Raw genomic sequence first — 21,538 nt, forward strand, 5'->3', positions numbered from 1 at the left:
TGCTGCTCTCCCGACCGCAGAAGCAAGAGTCAAATGTTGAACTAAGTCATCGCCGCGCCCCTGACAAGCTCCGCACAGGAAAGGAAACTGTAACCACATGAAATATTTACACGTTGCGGAGACTCTACTGACACGACAGCACGGTGCTTTTGTGGTCAGTTTGCTTTTCTTTTTTCTTTTCCCAACGTGGATTACAAAATGCCCTCTAGTGAGGAAACCGCTCCCAGAGAAATCGCACCTCCCCCCCAGCTCCAGGGCTGTTACCTGGGAGGGGAGCCACGTGGTGGGAGGACTAGAGGCCCCGCGAGCTGCCACACAGGTGAGGGCACCTCTGTCCAGGTCACGGGCCTGGCTGGCGTCGGAGGCCCAGCTGCGGCAGCCTCCCCGAAGTTCTTCCAGCCCAACCATTGTTAATTTCCAGATATAGTTAAAATAGTCACATAATTAGTATTATTTTTTTTTAAGTGCCCTCATCTAACATCTGTTGGGGAACTGGGTTAGAGTCCTTTGGTCTGGGATGCTGCCTACACTCAAGTTTGGGAGCCCCTCACCCTGGGCTCTCACCACCCTGAACCTACTTCTTTCCTCCTCCAGGCTGGGAGCTTCCAGAGGACAGAAGCCCACCTGCAAGGGAGTGGCGGGGAGGGGCTCACCACGGTCACCTGCGGCGGGCTGGCATCCTCACAGCCAGCACTCTAGGCCCCAAACCCCTTTTAACCATCCCAGGGGCCCTCCATGTTTGTACCATTAGTATCCTACTTGTATTGACAGCAAAACTGACTCCAGGGAGGCCCAGTCATCCACACAGACCCTCGGGGGTGGGTAATGACAGGGGAGACTTTACCCGAATTCGACTGACATCAGGGGCTCTGTCCTGGCAAAGCCACCACCAACTGCCACTTCAGATGGCCTGGCCCTGGTTTACTAAATGCACCAAGAGACAGACTTATGTTCAACTTTTCAGCAATTTTATTATAAAGAAATCTGAGAGAGCACTGGGCACCGAGACAGACATTTGCCAGCGCCAGGAAACAGCTGCAAAACACCGTGGACCAAACCCGAACGCAAACCCACGCCCACTGTGTCGTCAGCTGCATGTCTGTTCTCAATTTTTTTCATAAATAGACAAAAATCATTGTTGGCAATTTTAAATAGATGGACATAGGGCTTTAAAAAAAAAAAAGCAGTGCCTCCAAATGTGGCTGTAAATTGTCCAGATCTTGCCATACAGATGATGAAATTGTTTGGTAGCCACTTGTGTGCACCTCTCCCTTAAGATAAAACTTAAAAAAAATGTGCTAAGGGTCATATAAAATGCTTTTTACCTGAAAGGAAACTACTTCCCCCCACCCCCCAAAGATAATCTTACAGACGTCTTCAGCACAGCTCTAAAACACTTAGTCAACTACTTACATAGAGCCAACAGTTTCTAGGTTTCATAAGCTTTTGTTCACACTGTAAAACCGCATTTGCACGTCTGTGGCTGGGCTGGCCCCGGCCCCATGCATCTGGGGGTGGGTTCCTGTTGGTAAGCAACCCCTCCAGGGGCCCCCCACATGAGCTGGGGCTGGGGCCAGACATCCAGACACGGGGTACGGTGCACAGGCCGAGGAGCTGGGTCCACGGTAACCCTGGAGCAAGCAGATCAGGGGGCAGAAGATTCCTGCAGGTTCTTTGGGCTGGCGGCGGGCAGTGGGCCGCCTCTGCAGAGTCTGGTGGGAGGTCGAGGAAGAGACTCGACCCAGGGCACTGGTGTGTCACTGCTCTTTCTTCTCAGTCACCCTGCTTCCCGCCAAGGCCTCTTTTCTGCTGTGGGCCCTTCAGGCTCTGAGCAGTGCCCTCCCAGCAAGCCTCAGGGAGGAGAGGGGAGGCAGGATTAGGTGAGGTAGCGCGACTTGTCCCTGGGGAGCAGGCTGTGGGAGAGAGGGGGGGCTGTCAGCGCCGATCGGACCCCACCCAGTGCCTGGACGCAGGGTCCGTGCGCACCAGGACACCTGCTCACTAGCCCTGCCCCCAACCCTGGATTCTCTGCCCCTGTGAGGATAAAGGAAAGGCATGTGCTGGACACTCCCTGATTGTCCACCAGGAAGAGCCAAACACCCCTCCTGGAACCCTGGCAGGGGACTGCCAGCTCTCTGGTGCCGGGGCAAGGTGGCAGCTGTGTGTCTGCCCTTCATCAAAGCTGGTTCCGACACTGCTATCCTCTCAGGTCAGTTTTTAGTCACAGCGTTTCATTTGTAAATTTCAAACAGAATTAAAGGAAGGCAGGTGCTTTCCGTGCTTTTAAAATAGGGCACTCATTCACAGCAGACACAGCTTCAGGGCATTTTGCTAAGTGAAATAAGTTAGACAGAGAAAGAAATGTACACGTGATTTCACTTGTATGTGGAATCTAAAAAAAAAATACAACCCAAACTCCAAATTCATAGATGCAGAGAACAGACTGGTGGTTGCCAGAGGTGGGAGTAGAGGGGGAGTGAAATGGGTAAAGGGGGCCAAAAGGTACCGACTTCCAGTTATAAAATAAACAAGCCCTGGGATATAATGTACAGCACGGTGACTATAGTTAATAACACTGTATTGTACATTTGAAAATTGCTGAGAATAGATCTTAGAAGTTCTCACCACAAGAAAAATAATTTGTAACTATGTGGTGATGGATGTTAAGTAGATTTACAATTATATCTCAACTTAAGAAATAACTATAATAGGGCAGTGCAGCAGTCTGATCTCCATGTCCTGGGGGAAGTCTGGCATTCCCTGATGTCCACTAACGGGCACCCACTAGGCCCTGTACTCTCTGACTTTTGGCAAGGGTAACTGTGGTGAGGAGGTTGGTCTGCCCCGGTCGGGGGTGTTGGAAGGGAACCCACCCAGCTGCATGCTCGCCAGCTACTGGTGCATCAGAAGTGGGAGCATGTGCCATGTCTGCTCCCTCACTGGGGGTCTTGGCAGGGTCGGGAGCTGGAGAGCTGACAGCCAGGGCTAGGGGCAGCTGGAGCCAGCGCCAGAGCAGGCCCTGTCCACCAAGTGGGAGTGTCCCGCCTTCCACAGTGTGGCGCTGTCACTGGGATACCACATTGCCTGGTGTGCCTTTAGGATTAGCTCTTGCCAGGGGCATGGGAGTCACGGCTGGCAGGTTCAGGAGTTAGGGTGCCCTCTCCACTCTACTCTCCTTTCTGCTGGCTGAGAGGCTGGTCACTCTCTCAGAGGAGGTGTCTTGCCAATCCAGGAAGACCTTCTAGAGGAGGGGCAGTGAGCATGGATTTGAAAAGCTGAGAGTAAAGGACAGGGGAGAGGCCCAGGGGGTAAGGTCGCATGAGGACGGGGGAGGAGCCCAGCGACACTGCAGTCTGCGCATCCAGAGGGATGCCAGGCTCAGCAGATGGAGGGGAACCACTGAGGTTGGGCACTGCCTGCACTAGATGGTTGGCCCCTTCTCCTAGGGCGTGGCAAACTGCCGGGCCTCACCCAGATCCCCTTTCTTGTGCTCCCAGCTTCCCTCGGCTCCTGCCCTGCCCAGGGCCTGCACTCCCCAGAGACAGCCAACAACCAATGGCTGTCTGACACGGGTTCAAGAAGCCCTAACCTCAAGCTGGGACCAAGCCTGGTGCCATCCATGCCCCAGAGCCCTCAGGGACCAGGTGGAGTCTGGCTCCTTCCTGCTGCACACAGCCTCCCCCGCCACCTTGCGCCTGCAAGCTCTCCCTCAGCACACAGCCTGGGCGCCTCGGCCTCCGCTTCCAGGGAATCTGGCCGGAGACAGCACCCTATCACGCATGAAGAAACAGGATGCAAGGAGAAAAGGCAAGACTGAAGCTGGGCCTCAGTTTCCCAAGACGGTCTTGGCATCAGACTGGCTGAGTCCTTCTGGGCCTTGCTTTGCTCTGTGTTCTCTCCTGGGGTCCGTAGGCACCCAGCGCCCACGAGGCTCCCCTGCAGGGCCTCGCCCGGTCCCACAGCCGCTCATGCTTTCCTATCCCTGGTCCTCCTGGTCCCGCCGTCCCGCCTGGGCAGGCCCAGGGCAGCGCCCACCAAGGCCTGGCTGAGGACCCACCTGCAGGCGCTGATGCCGCACTCCCCTCCAGGGAAGCTGGAGTCCCAGTCTCCGCTGCCCCCAGGGTTGGGTGGGCCAGGCGAGCGGGATCCGGAGCCGCTGGGGAACTCGGAGATGTGAGGGAAGTCCTGCCAGGGGGAAGGAACAGGCAGGTCAACAAAGGAGCGTATCGCAGGGCACATCTCAGGCAGCCTGCGGGGACGGGGCTGGAGGTGCCTCAGAACACCTCTGGCTCGTACAAAATCTCCACCTGCCCCTCCGCCTGGAGTGAGGCTTCCTTTTCCCCAGGAGAGCCCCTTTTGAAAGCTACAATCCTAATCGTCTGCATCAGGGGGGTGAAGGACTTGGCTTTGAGGGCCTTTCCCTTGCTGGACCTGTTTCCCAATCCAAAATGGAGTTACTGGGCTGAATGACCTCTAAGAGCTGTGCAGGTATTGGAACAGTGTCGGTGGAACAAGTAGCTGGTCAGGTCTCAAAGGCTTTGGGGAGAGCCAAGGGCCAGGGCTAATCTGGCAGAAGCCACGTGGCCTCAGCCTCCAGGACAGGGAGCAGAAATAGACAGAGGATGAATGAAGGAGGGCCTCGGATAGCCTAAGAACCTTTAGAATCTGTCTGGCAACTTGGCAGCGGTTCATTCCAGCCAGTATATCCCTCCCAAGTAAGGTGCACTAGACCCATTTCAAGGATGTGGTAACTGAGGCTCAGGAGGTAAGGTCTAGCCTGAGGTTACACAGCTGATGAGAGGCAGGGCCAGTATTTGAAATCCCAAACTGCCTCCCTTCTCCACAGGAGTCCCCGCTGGGCAGTTCCTACCAAGCATTGCTTACCTGTGGCCCTGGAGGTGAGGGGCTCACAGCCAGCTGCACCTGGAGGGCCATGGGAGTGGGCAGGACAGGAGGTTGGGGAGCTGGGGACATGCTAACAGGCGGGCTGAGGAGGGCACTCTGGGCATGGGGGGGCAGTGGCAGCTGCTGGTGCAGCGGGGGGCTGAGTGGGAAGGAGGGTGGCGGCGGCGGGGATGAGCTGAGGCCTGGCAGCAGTGATTTGGAGCCCAGCGTCCGGGCCAGGCTGGCAGGAGAGGCCCCACTGCGGAAGGCCTGCAGGTCCGACGGCGTCAGGAAGGACGCTAGGCCCGGCATGGCGTACAGGGGCTGCTTGGGTGGGAGCATTTTGGCTGGTGGGTTCGCCTGAGCGCTCTTGGTCTCAGCCTGGTCTGGGGAGCTCTGGAAGGACACAGACATGGTCACTCTGGGGAAGACAGACAAGCCAGAACTGGGGTTGTGAGACCAAGTAGTTCTGTAGCCCACTGATGGTCCCTGGCCAGCTCTCCGGCCCCTTAAAGAACAGCTAACCAGAGGTAATTCAGGGTCCTCAGTGCCCTTGGCTCTGGCCATCCCACCTCCTGCTTTAATCCCTGGAGGCTCCCCTGCCCTTAGGGAGACCCATGCTCTTCAGCCTGGCCAGTGCGGCCAGAACCCCCCTCCAGCTGGGCCATCCTCTGTCTATGCCCCTCCCCAGCTTATAGCCTTTGCACATGCTGTTCCCTTGACATGGAACATCCTCTCTGCTTGGGCCTTTATGGCCTAACCCAGGTGCCGTGTCCTCTGTAACAGCTTCCAGACAACACCCCTACCTCGCCTTGGGCCACACATCCACCGCCAGGCTGAGCCAGATACAGAGTGGTCAGAGGTAAAGGCCAAATTTGATGAGTGGAAAAACTGGGTCTGAATCCCAGGACAGCCACATAACAAGGTGGATAATTTCAGGCAAGTTTCTTAATCCCTCTGAACCCTGGGCTCTTACTAGAAGTGTCAGGTGCCCAGCATGAGCCAGGCACACAGTAGGTGCACTGGAAATGTGACCACATTGCTCTTTTCTGTCCTCTGCAAGACCTATGGTGTTGAACGCGGGCACTACCTATCAGTATTGTGCCTGGGCATTCCAGGGGTTACCTTGGAGACGAGGCTAGCCCGGTAGGCCGCCAGAGCCTTCAGATACTCCTTTTTTGCTGCTTCGGTCTTCCTCTTGTAGGCCTGAGAGATCCAGGACGTGGGCAACATAAGGGAGAGGTTACTTGATCAGCCTGAGGTCACACCGCTGGTAACCGGCATTTGCCTGTGAGCTAGTTCTGTTCCCTCATCTCCCTGGAGGCCCTCGGAAGGGCCATAGCACATGGTCAGTGGGACAGGAAGCCCTGGCTTGGACTTCAGATGTTCAGACTTGGAGGGACAAGATGGATGGAGAAGCTTATTCTCACTTACAGGCAAGGAAGTCAAAATCCAGAATGGTTAAGTAACAAGTGAACGCAGCTGGAAAATAGCAGAATCAGAAGGGGTCTAGCTTCCCAGCTTACAGATGGGCAAACCGAGTCCAGGAAGACCTCCTCAAGAGTGTCTAGCTCCTGGGTTCTGGACCTTCCTAATCTGTCACTGGCTCCAGGGCTTCAGCACTTCGGGGGACGGCCCATAAAGGGAGGGAGACTCACCTGCTTCTGCTCCTCTCCTAAGCTGTCCCACATGGAGGCCACGATTTTAGACACATCCCCAAAGGTGGCGCTGGGGTTCTGTCCCTTGATGGCGGCCTGAGTGTCTCTGAAGAAGAGCGCATAGGCTGACACGGGCTTCTGAGGCTCGTTGGGGTCCTTCTTCTTCTTTTTCTTTGGGTTCTTGGCCTTTTTTCCTGGGTCGGCTGAGGGTCTCTTCTCTGCCGACATCTGCCCCGGGGAGAGGCATCAGAAATCCAGAGCAGCCCAGGGCCTCCTGCCAAAGGTGACCCCCTCCAGCCCGAGGCAGAGCTCGACTTCCCTGGGCAGCCCTGCCACGTGTCTGTCCAGCCCTGCTCACTCCCGGCCAATGACAGGCGGGCCACCACCGAGGGCTCAGACAAGGGCAGCTCGGGCCACACTCTCACCAATCTCTCCTGCTCACCGCTCCCTAGGCTGGGGAGGCAATGGACATGTGCCGGCACATGTCCTGGGGAGGAGCTAAGAACCTTGGGTTTCTGTTTAACTCATTAATGAGAATCAGCAAGATGGCAAAGTTGCTTCAAAGAAATACAAGAGAAAGAGAACGTGGTTCATGCCTTATAGAGCAATAAAATTATCACCGTTGGGGTTTTTAATCTTTTCTACTGGGCAGAAGTCACTTGCATCTCTACAGAGACAAATTAATTTGCCCTGTAATCAGACAAAAATCGTTTACACATTTTTCCCAGGTTAACATCTACTCTTAACAGCTGTAAAATCCCCTAATCAATAACGAATGACCATCCAAAACAAAGGAGCTTTCTCCCAGAGAATCAGATAACTCTTGAGTGAGCCTGTTAGACAATGCTGTGGTATGCCACTGAAAGAATGGGCATTGTTTTCTCGATCTATTTCCAAGTTTTGGATATATATTTTTTTCTTAGTGGTTCTCCTCTCTTGTGATCACAGATAATCCCCAGACTATCCTTGATTACAAAGGGTCAGTCTCTCCACCAACTGTCAGCCATGCAACTTGAGGCAGGTGGCGGTCCCTCAGGCCCCCCTGTGAAGTGGTTGGAGGGGAGGCTAGTTCGACTGTCACTGAGTGTGGCCTCATTCTGGACACCTGTCCTCTGGAGCAGTCAAACTCCAGGACTACAATCCTGCAAGCGCCTGGCGTAGGGCTTGCAGGATGGGGAGGGGTGGGGACCCTCACCACAGCGTCACTGGGTCACTGATAGGACCCTCAGGCCACACAAGAGACCAGGAACTTTGGTCAAAGGCCCTGCATCCTGCAGTGAGGACTGTCACTCTTTGTGCCAAGAAGATGAAGGCAACATGATGAATTGACAAGGAAACCAGTGGGCCAGAGTCCGAGGGACAGTGAGGGGCAGTCTGTAGCGGCCTTGGTCCTGTGCCTCAGTCTTTGTCTGCAGCCACCCACCCCCCTCTCCCAGACCAGCACTGTCAGCACCATGGCATCAGCAAGATCCTTAGGGTCTTGCAGCCACTTCAGCCACAAGGAGAAAATACTCTGACAAGTGGGCTCTAGCAGGCTAAGCGATGCAGCTGCACCTGATAACCGAAGAGCTGAGCAGACGTGGCAGTGAATATGGGCAAAAGGACACAGGCTGGGGCCAGAGAGCAACCACCTTGGTTTGAATACTGGTTCAGGGACACTGGTTAAATTACTTAACCTCTTTGAGCCTCAGTTTCCCCATCTGCCACTCAAGGTAATAATGGCACCTGCCACATCGGGCTGTGATGAGGATTACATGAACTCATACTTGTTACATGCCTACAACAGTGTCTAGCCTCTGGGAAGTGTTTTAGAAGTGTTTGCTAAATAAAAAATAAGATAAAAACCACCCCTGACTGGCCTACGGTAGAGACTGAGTTATCTGAGGATGAAGCTGGACCAGGATCTGGTGGTCAGGGTCTCTGCTAGATGGTGCAGGCACCACAGCTACTGCCCCAGGCCTCTGCAGGGGCACCATGTGGACAGGGGTGAGAGGCCTTCTGGAGCAGAAAGGGAGGAAGGAGTTGTGGGATCAATTCTTGCTTCTGCCACAGGTTCATGGGGAGATGCCCACTAAGGGCACCTATCCCTTTCTGGGGCCGTTTTCTGCTGCAAACAAGATGCTTTCCATGAGCGAGGAAGGTTTGGAGTTGATGCAAAGGAGAGACTGGGTCCTGGAGCAGGTGGTGGCCTCCCATCCCTGGCGTGTTCTTAAGAGGCAGGACCACCCCTGGCTCCTGGGATGCTCCATGTCTCCACTGGGGGATCATTTTTAGTGTCCCATCTCGAGGTCAGTGCCACCCAGAGGTGCCCTCTGCTGGACCACATATTTTTGTCAGGATATTTTCTCCAAAATGGCCAAAGTGGCCACATGACCCTGGGGATCTTGCAATGCCATCAATGCTGCTGAAACGACCCACTGCCCATTCAGGAATCAGACTTCACCAGGTTTCCACAGAATTTTCTCACCCCCCCTTGCCATTTGTGGGTGCTGTCTGTGCACAGGAGTGCAGCGGCGAGAGCCTGTCAAGGATGATCAGCAAATTTAGCAGCTGAAGCCAGATTTCCCAGATTCCAATAGACACTATCTCCTGACCAGGGGTTCCGACCAGGCATTCTACCTGCTGATTTTTTTCCTATTTTCCCTGCAAAGGATACACTTATACTCTTCTAGTCTTTTCTAGAGGTAGGCAATGCTCATTCCCCTGCTGACAGGACGGTATCTTAGGCATCTAAGCCATCCCCCACCCCACATACCTTGAAATGCGCTTCTGACTCCTCCTCCTGAGTGGAGCTGGAGGGGGAGGGGGTGGCTGACTTGCTCCCTGGGGGTGACGGGGAGCTGTGGGCAATGCCACTCCGGATGCCCATCTGAGAAATGAGCTGGGACTGGCTGAGGGCACTCATGTGGCTGGCCAGCATCGCTGGGCGGCCCAGCAGGGGCCCTGGCCGGCCCGAGTCGTAGGCAGCAACCTCTGAGTGGACCATCTCCTGGATCTAAGAGAGGAAGACGGAATCGTGAGTAAGCGCCATCGCATCTGCCTTATGGGACCCAGGGGAGGGGCATGCCAATGAGAAGTGGGGGTGGGGGCTGGCTCCCCTCTGAGCTGTGGCTGCCCTCCCCTATGAGTCTGTCCCGGGGAGGTGAGCGTCCATTCTACTCTGAGCCCTGTGTAGCCCTGTAGGAGGGCCTACAGCTCCTTGACAGTGTGCCATTCTGTTGGCATGCACTCCGGACAGACGGTCAGCATTTCAGCCCTTGCCAGAGAGTTCAGGCCAGCTGTGAAAAGACCATTTTATGATTCTTAATCTTCCCTCCTGGAACATGGTATGTCTTTGCATTTATTCACTATGCAGCATTCTAGCAAAGGGCACAGACACTGTGTTTTGAATCCTGGTCAACGCACTTATAAGCTGGGCGACTTTGGCCAAGTTACTTAAAATCTCTGTGCCTCAGTTTCTTCATCTGAAGAGTGTGAATAATAATTAAATCTACTCTCTAGGGTTGTTAAGGAGTAAATGTGCCTGGCACATAGTAAGCCCTATATTATGTAAGAGTTTGTTAAATACATAGAATAAATAAACCCCTTAATAAAATTTTGCACTTTTCTTCTTATAGGTCAGTTATTTTCTTATTAATTATTTATTCCCTATGATATTTTCAAGGTGGTTATTTGTAGAATATAAGAAAGTTACTGAGTTTTACATACAGGCATTTCTTTTGCTAAACACATACTTAGATAGGGTGTACTTTTTCACCTAAACATTTTGTATATATATATATTTTTTTATAAACTCTACATATATGAATATATATGTAAACACACACATATACCACTGTTCAGCAAGGCACACTAACTTGCATATTCTTATAATAATTAGTTTTATTTCCTTTGCATCTTTGGTTATTTTCCCTTTTTATTTCTAATGTTGAACATCTGTATTTTCCTCTCACTTTTTCTTTATTTGGCAAGCTCATGGATTTTCTATTTTATTATGTGGGATTTTTATTCCCCCTCAAAATAATCAAATTTCAAATTTGTTTATCACTTCTATTACTGTTTTCTAATTCTTTAATATCTAATTTTAGCTTTCTTAATCACTTCCTCTGATTTTAAAGATTATTTTTGTTTCCCCTCAATTTTGCAGAATTTTTAATTCATTATTTTCTTTCTCAATTTTTAGAGGCATGCTTAATGTTATGAAATATCCTCTGAGCATGACTTTAACATTTCTCATAGACTGCATCACACAAGAGTATCATTATTGTTCTTTTTTATGTATTTATTTTTTATTTCAGTTTTAAGTTTTTCTTTTATCCAAGAGTTAAGAAAAGTTTTGAAATTTCTAAGAGGTTAATTGTGTTTTCCTTTGCTACTAATTTCTAGTAACAAAGATGATCAAAGAATATGGTCTGTACTACTCATACTTTTGAGAATTTATTAGGGTTTCCTTTGGGACCCAAATATGTTTAGATTTTGTATATATTCCACAGTACACAAAGGCAGAGGGTAAACTGTTTGCACATTAATATAGCAATATAACATTTACTTATCCCACCAGGGGTGATCATATTATTTTGATTTGTTTCTTACTTTTTGGATCATCTAAGTGGCTACACTTTTCTGCTTCCATCAAAATCTCCCTTTAATGCTTATAAAGTTTTTGTTTTGGGAATTTGATGTTGGTTTTTATTGCAAAAAGAAAACTGGCAATTCTATCTTCATTATGGATTGCACTTCAGTATTATTGTAAAGTGTCTCATTTTTGCCTTGAAATCAGTGAAATCTGGTATGAAATTGCTATCTTTGCCTGTGTATATATTTGTTCAAACTTGGTGTATCATTCATTTCTGAGAAATTTTCTTTTTTACATTTCCCTTCATTTCCACGTTTTAGGTTTATCTTTGTTGGTGTTTGTGCTATGGTCAGTTTCAGAAAAAGAACCAAAATTTCCCCTTGTTCCTTGTGCCCTGGAACAGTAGACAAAACATACAAATCATATTTTCCATAGAGAAATGAAAGAATTAGATGTACAATTACCTGAGGCCTAGTGCTTTTTGAAAGGCTGATCTTCCAAAACATTTTCCATGGCTAATTGGTCTATTTTAGTTTCCATATTCTCTTATTTTTGGTCTATTTTATCCAAATTTGAATTCTAACAGCATATCATCGGGATAATGTAATATGTATGACCTACTCCATGGTTTTTATAGTTAAATTCCCATTCACAATTGTAATATTGTGACTGCATGTTGCTTTTTACATTTTTCATTCCCCCCCGATTTATACATTTTAACTGTCTATCCAAGGAACCAGTTTTTATATTTTAAAATAATCATTCTGACAAGTTTCCTGATCATTCATTAAATTTTGCTTTCCTCTCTACTAATGTTGACCTCAGATATCATATGCTGCTTTTTATCTAGCTTTTCAAATTAAATCATGTATTTATTTTCACATTTTCTTTTCTAATAAGTATCTGGTGCAGGGGTACAAACTGGAGCAATCTGCCATGTAGGAGGCATCTGGCCACGTCTGCAGACATCTTTGGCTCCCCCAACCGGGGTGTTTGGGGGGAAGGTTACTGGCATGTAGTAGGCAGAGACCTGGGGCACTGCTGAACAGTCCACAGTACATAGAGGATGCCTGCACCCCACCGACACACACATGCATGGCGAGCAAGTATGTACCCCAAAGGTCGAGGGCTGAAGCTGGGAAACCCTGGCTCGATAACTATGATTTTATCCTGAGGATTTTAGCTGCCTCATATAAATGTATTTTAAAGAGTTCTAGAACTGAAGATTTGATTTTCTTTTTTACCTTGAAGTTATTTGGATGTGTCCCTTTATTTAATGTGTCCCTTTGTTATTGTGATCAGAAAGCATGTCTCCAAGAATTGTATCTTTTTGGTACTGAGGTTGTCAATGTGGCTTAGGGTATGATCAAGTTTGGTAAAATTTTCATGTACGTCTGAAATAATGTTTTCTGTGTAATGTACACATTTCTCTCTGTGTGTCTATTCAATAAACTGTTTTGACTTTAGCTGTAAAATCTCAAGAAAAATGAGTTAAAGCCTCCCACTACTTTGTCCCCATAGTTTCTCTAGAGAATTTACACAGGTTTTCTTCATATATATTGATGTGAAATGATTCGTTCCCTTAAGTGTCCCAGAATGCTGTATTTTCATTACAGTTTCTCCTTGTTAGTGAAAAAGAAAGCACCTTTGCCTCAGTCAATATTTTTATGTTAAATCCTACATATGTGATCATTATCACTGTTTTTCCACTGTTTTATTTTTGTCCTGCATCACTTAAGTGTGCATCTTATACATACATATATATAGGCAGATTTTGGTTCTGAGTTCCTACTATAATATATTGTGAAATATATCTATTATTATATTAATCATAAAGAAACCTGAGAAACAGACTTAAAGTGCCTTGTTTCAAAGAGTAAAAGGTTTTTTGTTTTTTTTTAACAGTCCAATTAAAAAATGGGCAAAAGACTTAAATAGACATTTGAAGACGTACAGCTGGCCAACCAATACATGAAAAGGTGCTCAACCTCACTAATCACCAGGGAAATGTAACCCGAAACCACAATGATTTATCACCTCCTACCTGTTAGGATGGTTACTATAAAAAAAAGAAATCAGGAGATAAAAATGGGCAAGGATGTGGAGATAAGAGAACCCTGTTGGTAGGAATGTAAAATGGTACAGCCACTATGGAAAAAGTAGTATGAGGTTCCCCAAATATTAAAGGTAGAATTCCCACAGGATCCAGCACTCCCACCTCTGGGTATATAACCAAAGGAGCTGAAATCACTACGTGAAGAGATATCTGCACCCCCGTTTTCATTACAGCATTATTTACCATAGCCAAGACATGGAAACAACCTAAATGTCCCTGAACAGATGAATGAATAATGTACCGTGTACACACACACACACACACACACTGTTATTCATCCATAAAAAAAGGAAATCCTGCCTTTTGTGACAATATGTATGGACCTTGATGGCATTATGCTAATTAAATTCAGTCAGAGAGAGAAAGACAAATACCGTATGTTTTTACTCTAGGTGGGATCTAAAAAAGCCAAGCTCAGAGAGTAGAATGGTGGTTGCCAGGGCCAGGGAAGTGGGGGGAATGGGTGAAGGTGGTCAAAGGGTACACACTTCCAACTCCATAATGAGTAAGTTCTGGGGGTCTGATGTACAGCACGGTGACTGTAACAACACTGTATCATATACTTGAAAGTTGTTAAGAGAGTAGATCTTAGGAGTTATCACTACACACACAAAGGTAATTATGCAAGGGGAGGGAGGTGTTAACTAACCTTATTGAGGTAATCATTTCACCATATATACATGTATCAAATTATCACATTGTATACCTTAAACTTACATATGTGAAATGTCAGTAATATCTCAACTGGAAAAAAAATTTAAACTTTAAAAAGAAAAGAAGAGTAGAAAGTTTTACGACCTACTCTCTAAACATACCTCTTTCTAGTCTAACATGTACACATTCTTCCTTCCATGATTCTTAAACTAGAATCATGAATTACAACTTGAAATGACTAATAGGAATGGAGCATGATTTCCTCCTGGGCAAACTGGTCGTGGGGTTTGATGTTTGTAAACAGGTTTGTTTTTTATTTTTTCTTCCCAGCTGTCCGCTTTAGAATTCTTCAACCCGATAGTCAAGTCAGTAGTTAAATATATTGCCAGCACTTAGTAATGGCAGGCTTTTGAATTTTTGCAAATCTGCCAATGTGAAATGCTCTCAAAGTTGTTCTAATTGGCATTGTCCTGATCACTAGAGAGGTTGAAAACCTTTTCATAAGCTTACTGTCCTTCTGGGGTTCTGTCTACAGTGCTGTTGGGAGTGTAAACTAGTAAGATAAACACCATGGGGAGCAATCTTGTAATACCCATTATGTTGAAGATGTGCGTATCCTAGAGCCTAGCAACTCTACTCCAAGATATTTTTTACAAAGAACTTTCCCACATGCACAAAAACATATATACTGCTCGAAAAATTCTACAGACTTTGAAATGGGCAGATGAGTGTTCTTTCAATGGAATGTTGGCCATTGGCTAATTGACCTCTGGGGTTCTGTTTCAATATGAATGGGTGCCGTTGTTTTTGACTGAGCTTTTCTGCAACTTTGTAAGCAGTAGAAAAATGATGTTAGCTCAACATTTTTTTTATCATTAATTTTAAAAAATTGTGGTAAAATATACATACCATAAAATTTACTGTGTTAAGCATTTTTAAGTGTACAGTTCAGTGGCGTTAACAGTGTTGTGCAACCATCATCACGATCTCTCTCCAGAGTCCTTTTCATCTTGCAAAGCTGAAACTCTGTACCTCCTGAGCATCAGCCTCCTATTCCTCCCACCCTGTGGCATCTGGCAGCCACCACTTTACTGCTGCGAAATGTGGCTGCTCCTCTGTGAACTCGACTGCTCCGGGTTCCCCCTGTAACTGGAATCCCAATATTGTTCTTTTGCGATTGGCTTATTTCACTTAGCCCTGATGTCCTCAGTGTTCATCCACGTTGTAGTATGTGTTAGAATTTCCTTCCTTTTAAAAGCTGAATAGTATTCCGTTGTATGTGTAGAACACATTTTGCTTATCCATTCATCTATTGATGGACACTTAGGTTGCTTTCATGTTTGGCTACTGTGAATAATGCTGCTATGAACATGGGTGTACAAATATCTCTTCAAGACCCTTCTTTCATTTCTTTTCAGTATATACCCAGAAATAGAATTGCTGGATCATATAGTCATTCTATTTTTAATTTTTGAAGAACTGCCATACTGTGTCCCATAGTGGCTGCAATTTTACATTCCTACCAACAGCGTACAAGGGTTTCAATTTCTCCACATCCTTATCAACACTTGTTCGCTCTCCTTCTTTGTTGACACTAGCCATCCTAATGGGTGTGAGGTGGAAAGCAATAGATTCTTGTCCATAAAAATGCAAATAAATGTCTGGTAGAGATACAATTGACCCCACCCTGTAGAAATGAAGATTCCAAACATTATATTCTCTTGCTCTATGGATAACAACCAGTTTTGCATTTATTAGAAAATTGTTTTAGCATTCTTGATTGCCTATATATGTACCTATTCATCAATCTCCTTTGAGCCCATTGTAATATTTTACTGGCTTTCTCATAAATTAAAGAGTTAAATAAACAACACATTTTCATTTTATATTTGTAGGAGAGTCAGGATGTTACCTTTCAAAATTTTGTATTATAAAAAAGATGATCACAGCATTTTTTAATCCAGACAAACTGAAAACAAAAGTTCACCAATGAAGAAATGGTGAAAATCTGTGATACATTCACATAATGGAATTCTGCACAGAGTTAAGTGAATGACCTAGTGCAAGACCAACCAATGTGGATGAATTCAAAAACAATAATGAGAGAAGAGTTTCAGAGGGATGTATATGGTATATCTTTATGTTCATGTTTAAATATAAAATAATACTAGAAAATGTTCAAGAACATGTAAAATATATAGTAAAAGCATAAAAAACACCTACTACAGAATATCGGTTATTTCCTTCTGGGAAAAGAGGCACAGATACAAAGGTGCTCAATTTTATTTTTTCAAAAACAGAAGTAAACCAATAATAAAAATAACATGGGCTCTTCGAGGCATAGTGTTGAACCTAACATGTTACAGGTTCTGGGAAATCTGGGATGAGAGGAGGTGGCTGCATCTACATCACTTATTTGGGTAAGTAATATATTCTGAAATAAAGTGTGATTGAGCCCCCTAATCTCCAGCCTGGGCTCCCCTAATCTCTACCCAATTGTCTAAATGACATCTTCACATGGATGCCTCACAAGCACATCAAACTTAATGTGTTGAAAATGGAGCTCTTAATTCTCCTGAAAGCTGTTTTATCGAAACACTAGATGGCACCATCAGTCTTGCAGGTGCCCAACCCACAGACCTGGGCAACAACCTTCATTTCTGCCTTTTCCTCCCACCCACCTCCCTGCCCCAGACACCCTTCCGCTGGCCCTACCTCTACAATGAATCCTAAATGTCTCACACACCTCCTGTCCAAGCCATTGTCATCTCTTTTTCTCTTATTTTATTGCCTTGCGCTCTATCCCCTACCCAATCTATTTCCCATACAAACAAACTAGAGGGATCTCTAAAACATGTAAATCAGATCATTACTCCCCTCCTTAAAATTATTTGTTGGCTTCCTGATCCCCTTAGAACAAAACCCACTCCACTTACCATGGTTTTCAAGCCCCTGGATTACTGGACCTGAGTCTAACTCTCCATCTCTACTGGTGTGTTATCTCTGCACATCCCACACAGGAGCTCAGCTTGATTTCCTCCATTCAGATCTTCAAACCCAGGAAGGCCATCCCTGCCTCAGGCCTCCATGCCTGCAGTTCCCTCAGCTGGGAGCATCTTTCCCCTTGGTCTCTGCATGTGACTTCTCCAGTTCTTAACTTGAATGTTACCTCCTCAGAGAAGCCACTTTGTCTAAAACACCTAACCTACTACCATTATTTTCTATCATCGTATTGCTCCATTCCTATTAGTCATTTCAAGTTGTAATTCATTGTGTTCACTTCTTTGTTTATTGTCTCTTCCCCTCTGGAAGCTCCATGAGCAGAGGGCTATCTTGTTCATTATTGTATTCCCAGCACCTTTGGTAGTTCCTGGAACATAGTAGGTTGGCACTTAAAAAATATTTGTTGAAAGACAGAATGGAGAGAGGGGTGGATGCTACCCCTGGTAGGTAAAACTCCCCACTTGCCTCTTCTTGAGGCTGTGAGGGAATGAGGGTTGTATATGGCTCAAGAATTGGTAGAGGATTGGAGGTGTACCACTGGTTGGCTATTTCCTTCTTTGAAGAGGACTTGGGGTATGACACAGCCATTCCCTGTGGGGTCAGCAATCTCCTAAAGACTTTATTAGCCAGATAAGACTTGATCTTCTCCACATCTTTTCTTTGTTCGAGTTTTCTTCATCCTCCTGGTAATGAAGGCATAAATAGAAATTTTTAAAAATGGAAAGTACAGAATAAAGTGATAGAAGAATGAGGATAAGTAAGTAAAATCACTACCAAAGACCATATAAAGAATCCTGTTTAAAAATCAGAAAAGTTAACCCATTTGCATTTATAGTGAAGAGAGAATAGCTCATAGTTATCTCAGCTTATTTTTTTTGCTTCCTTGATTTTTCCACCTCTCTCTCCTTTGCAGATAAAGTTTTATCTAGACATTTTAATGCTATTGTACTGTGTCTCTGATTCCTCATGTAAAAAGAAAAATTAAACTTTTAATTGTTCCCTCCAGGGTGTTCTGGGTTATTGTTAATATATGTTTTTTCATTAAATAACTTATGTCAATCATTATTTTTACAGTTGTATTAAGTTTCACAGCTGTGATGACACTAGTACTTAGACATGAACTCTAGATTTTGCCTTGTTCATTGCTCACACCATTGCCTTTCATACCATGTATTTTCCATACTTGACCTATTTTCATCCATTTCTCAATCAAATGTACTGCTTCTTGAAGTAATTTCTTATCCCAAAGCTTCTTTGAAATCAGAAAATGATGCTATTTTTGCATGTAAACTGTATTTATTTGATTTTGCCTGATACTTGGTAGGCTATTTTGAGCTGCACACTTCCCACTTTCTTCAGGTAAGTGCTATTTTCTACTGTTTCTTTGATTATTGACTCTTTTCTATTGGTCTTTTTTCAGAATTTCCAATTAAACATGTATTAAATCATCAGGAGCTTTTATCTTCTCAGTCATAATCTTCAGCTCTTCAACTTCTTTCTTGGAGTTTTGGGAGAAAATCTTGAGCTCCTCTTCTTTGCTTATTTGATTACCTGCAGCGTTGTTCACTGCTGTCACTGCATTTTTAAATCCAATAATCACGTATTTCATCTGAAAGCAGTCTTTTCTGATTTCAAGCTTTTCTCATGACACGCGTACACTATATAGTTGAAGCCTATCAACTTGGGCGTTCCTCCCCCGTCTGCATTTCTTAGAACAGGATCTTCAGAATGGACCTTTTTTAGAACTACAGCACATTTGTCCAGAGATTTTTGTTTATATTCCTAATACGTATATTAGCACTTTGCACACAACAAAAGCAAAAAGCAAATGCTTGTTGGACCTATTAAATAAAATTAGAGATTATAACAGCCAAACTGGGTGTGGCTGGGAATGATGAAAAACGTGGCTCAGCTGTGTCCAGGGTCTCCATGGAGGGTGGGTAGGCTGCATTTCTGCTATAGTAACAACTATGCTCTCAATAAACTATTGTCAGACCTTTCATGAATCTCTGCTTTCTGATGGAGATGACAGCCCCCCAAAAGCTGCCCTTCAGGGTCTCACAGTTAAGTAAGGAGACCAACCCCTACATAAAGATAATATATGACTGGCTGTTAATAGATATAATCCAACAAGACATGGGTACAGTCGCTAAGCATCCCAGATTTTCTAGGTATTAAAAAAATTTTGCTCTAATCTAAAAATGAAAAACATGGATCCAATTTGAGTCCTGCTATCTGAGGATGTCACTGAAGTGGGCAGTGCAGGTGCCCGACCCAGGTGCTGCTGATGGCGCTGCCACTCTCATCTCTGTGTGCTGGGAGTGCTGGCACCATCCCCTTCCCCACCAACCTCAAGCACTGCTTGACAGACCCAGGGTACAGAAGGCCAGCCCTCTGCCTGAGTGGTGAGCCATGCCCCAGAGCTCCTGCAAGATCAGGCTGACTTGAGTCCCCGGCTGAGGCCACATCCATGCTCAGCCCCTTCCTCTGCAGACCCCGATTCCTTCTCCCAAGAGCACTCCTTCAAGAAATGACTTTCTCAAGAAACCTCATCTCAGGCTCGGCTTCTAGAGGCCTCACCTAAGTTACCCTCCATCGAGTCAACTGGTCTCCCCTCTATGGGGATTCCCACTGACATCAGATCATGCTTGCTTCTCCCCTTCCTTGAAATGAAAGTCTCCCTTAGTTCCAGGTCTCCCAAAAACTTCTGTTTCTATCTTCTTTCTTCCCCGCACAGCCAAACCTCTTCAGAGAGCTGTCTGTCCACCACCCCTTCACCCCCGCCGCCCATCCACAACTCATCTGGAGTGCGTCCTCATTTCTATCTGTACCACACCTTCATTATCCCCACCACCATCCTCATCAGGAAGACGAGGAGGAGAAAGTTTTACTAAGCACTTAATATATGCCAGAAGCAGTGCTAAATGTTTCCACATAAGACCATTTAATCACCACAGCTACCATATGAAGTGAGTCATACAGCCATTCCCAACTGAGCAAGCCACAGCTCAGAGAGATTCAGACACTTGCCCATGATCACACAGCTACTAAAGGTGGAGCTGGGTTTCTCCAGACAGTCACACTTTCTCCCCAAGCTGTGGCGCCTTTCCCGAACGCCTCGATCCTTCGCTCCTGGACTGCTGCCTCCCCTGACAGCCCTCTTCCCTCTGTCCAGGGCCTGGTTCTTGGCTGTCCAGCTGCCTCTCTGGCCAGTCCTTCTGGGACTTCTTCAGCCCACTCCTTAAACACTGGAATTCCCCAGACTCTGTCCTGCCTTCCCTCCTTTCTTACCCTCCTTCTGGGTGAATCCAAATGTGCCCACAAAGGTAGAGTGCTCCCTGGAGATGATTCCAAGTTCCCATGTCCCACCTAAGAAAGTGTGTTGTTTATAATGTCAAATTCAGGGTTTAAAAAGAAAAAAAGGTGAGCTCACAGGAGAGGTAGCAGAAGTGGTCAATGTCCATCCCTCCATTCTAGAATACTCTATTCTAGCATTCTAGAATACTCTATTAGTGCACAAGACCTCTTCTCCAATCAGAATCCACCCCCTCTGCCTAACGTCTCCTAACAACAACTGTTGTCTTTCATCCTCATCAGCTAAAGCAGATACTGTGAGGACCCTGCCAGTTTGCCCTTGGCTGACCTTGGAGGTCCCCCCAGAGGGTTACTGCACCTGCTGATGTTTGCCTGCATCTCGCTGAGAGCATTTTCTGCCCAGGTCAGCCTGGAAATGCTGAGCAATCGGGGCTGCAGAAGGGACCCTTGACTAGCAAGGGACAGGAGTTTGTGATAAAACTTCAGCTTCCTCTCCCTTCAGTGGAACAGTTCTGAGCTGCATTCCGTGACCTCTCAGACGGTCTACCAGGACTGAGTTCCAGCTGCCACAGTGGGTACACTCATCAAGCCGCCCCTCTCTGGCTTCCTTCCTTGCAGGTTCCTTCCCTTCTTCCTTCACCGAGCTTCCTGGGACCACTCCCGAACAAAGGACCTGCAAGCGCCCCTCTGTGCAGAGTTGGCTTCAGGGACACCCAGATGAAGGCGCCAGCCCTCCTCTCAGTGCCCAGTAAGGCTTCCTTGAGCCCAGGCGCTGTGCTGGCCGCCAGAGTGCCCCTGTCTCCCCGCTGCTCAGAATGTCTCGGCAGCTGCCCCGTGACCTGCTAGCATCATCCTAGCTTGGAAACCCACCCCCACCCCCGGAAAGATCTGTACCTCTTGGACCTCGCAGACCCTTTCCAGGTCCCCCGGAGCCATGTGGGCTTCTCCCCAGCATGGAGACGTTTTGCCCTGTGACTCACTGGTCCTCTCCCCCGTGGTATTACCCTTGGAGGCTCACCTGAAACATCACCTCCTCAGAGAAGGAGGTGACCTCTGCGTCCTGACCTGACCTCCCTCTCCTCCCTCCCCTGGCCACACCCTCTTCCTGAGCCCTGTGCTGGGTTCTTCCGGGTGGGCAATATATGCAGAGGCACATAGCATACCCCCCAGACCCAGGCGCGTGACCCAGTGCACAGCTGGCACTTATGAGGTGTCTGGTAACCAAATGACCCAAGCCTCCTGCTTGTCTCATGGAGACAGACGGACACACCCAGAAGCCACATCTGCACCCTCTCCAGGAGGGAGGAAACAGAGGAACTCTAAGGAGGCCTC

General features: G+C 46.9%; 1 protein-coding gene across 5 annotated transcripts in view; it reads right to left on the bottom strand.

The window, feature by feature from the left end:
* Nucleotides 1–952: 952 nt before the first annotated feature.
* Nucleotides 953–21,538, bottom strand: part of TOX2 (TOX high mobility group box family member 2) — a 189,550-nt gene continuing 168,964 nt past the window's right edge. For all 5 annotated transcript variants that reach the window (XM_073236573.1, XM_073236572.1, XM_037012923.2 and 2 more), the window contains 6 exons: nt 9,298–9,537; nt 6,543–6,770; nt 6,010–6,090; nt 4,885–5,280; nt 4,058–4,185; nt 953–1,913 (listed from right to left, as the gene is read on the bottom strand). In XM_073236573.1, coding sequence (XP_073092674.1) covers nt 1,877–1,913; nt 4,058–4,185; nt 4,885–5,280; nt 6,010–6,090; nt 6,543–6,770; nt 9,298–9,537 — 1,110 coding nt within the window. In that variant the 3' untranslated portion in view covers nt 953–1,876. The remainder of the gene's footprint in view (nt 1,914–4,057; nt 4,186–4,884; nt 5,281–6,009; nt 6,091–6,542; nt 6,771–9,297; nt 9,538–21,538) is intronic.

Source organism: Manis javanica, chromosome 5, assembly GCF_040802235.1.
Source record: "Manis javanica isolate MJ-LG chromosome 5, MJ_LKY, whole genome shotgun sequence".
In the NCBI taxonomy this organism is placed as follows: Eukaryota; Metazoa; Chordata; class Mammalia; order Pholidota; family Manidae; genus Manis; species Manis javanica.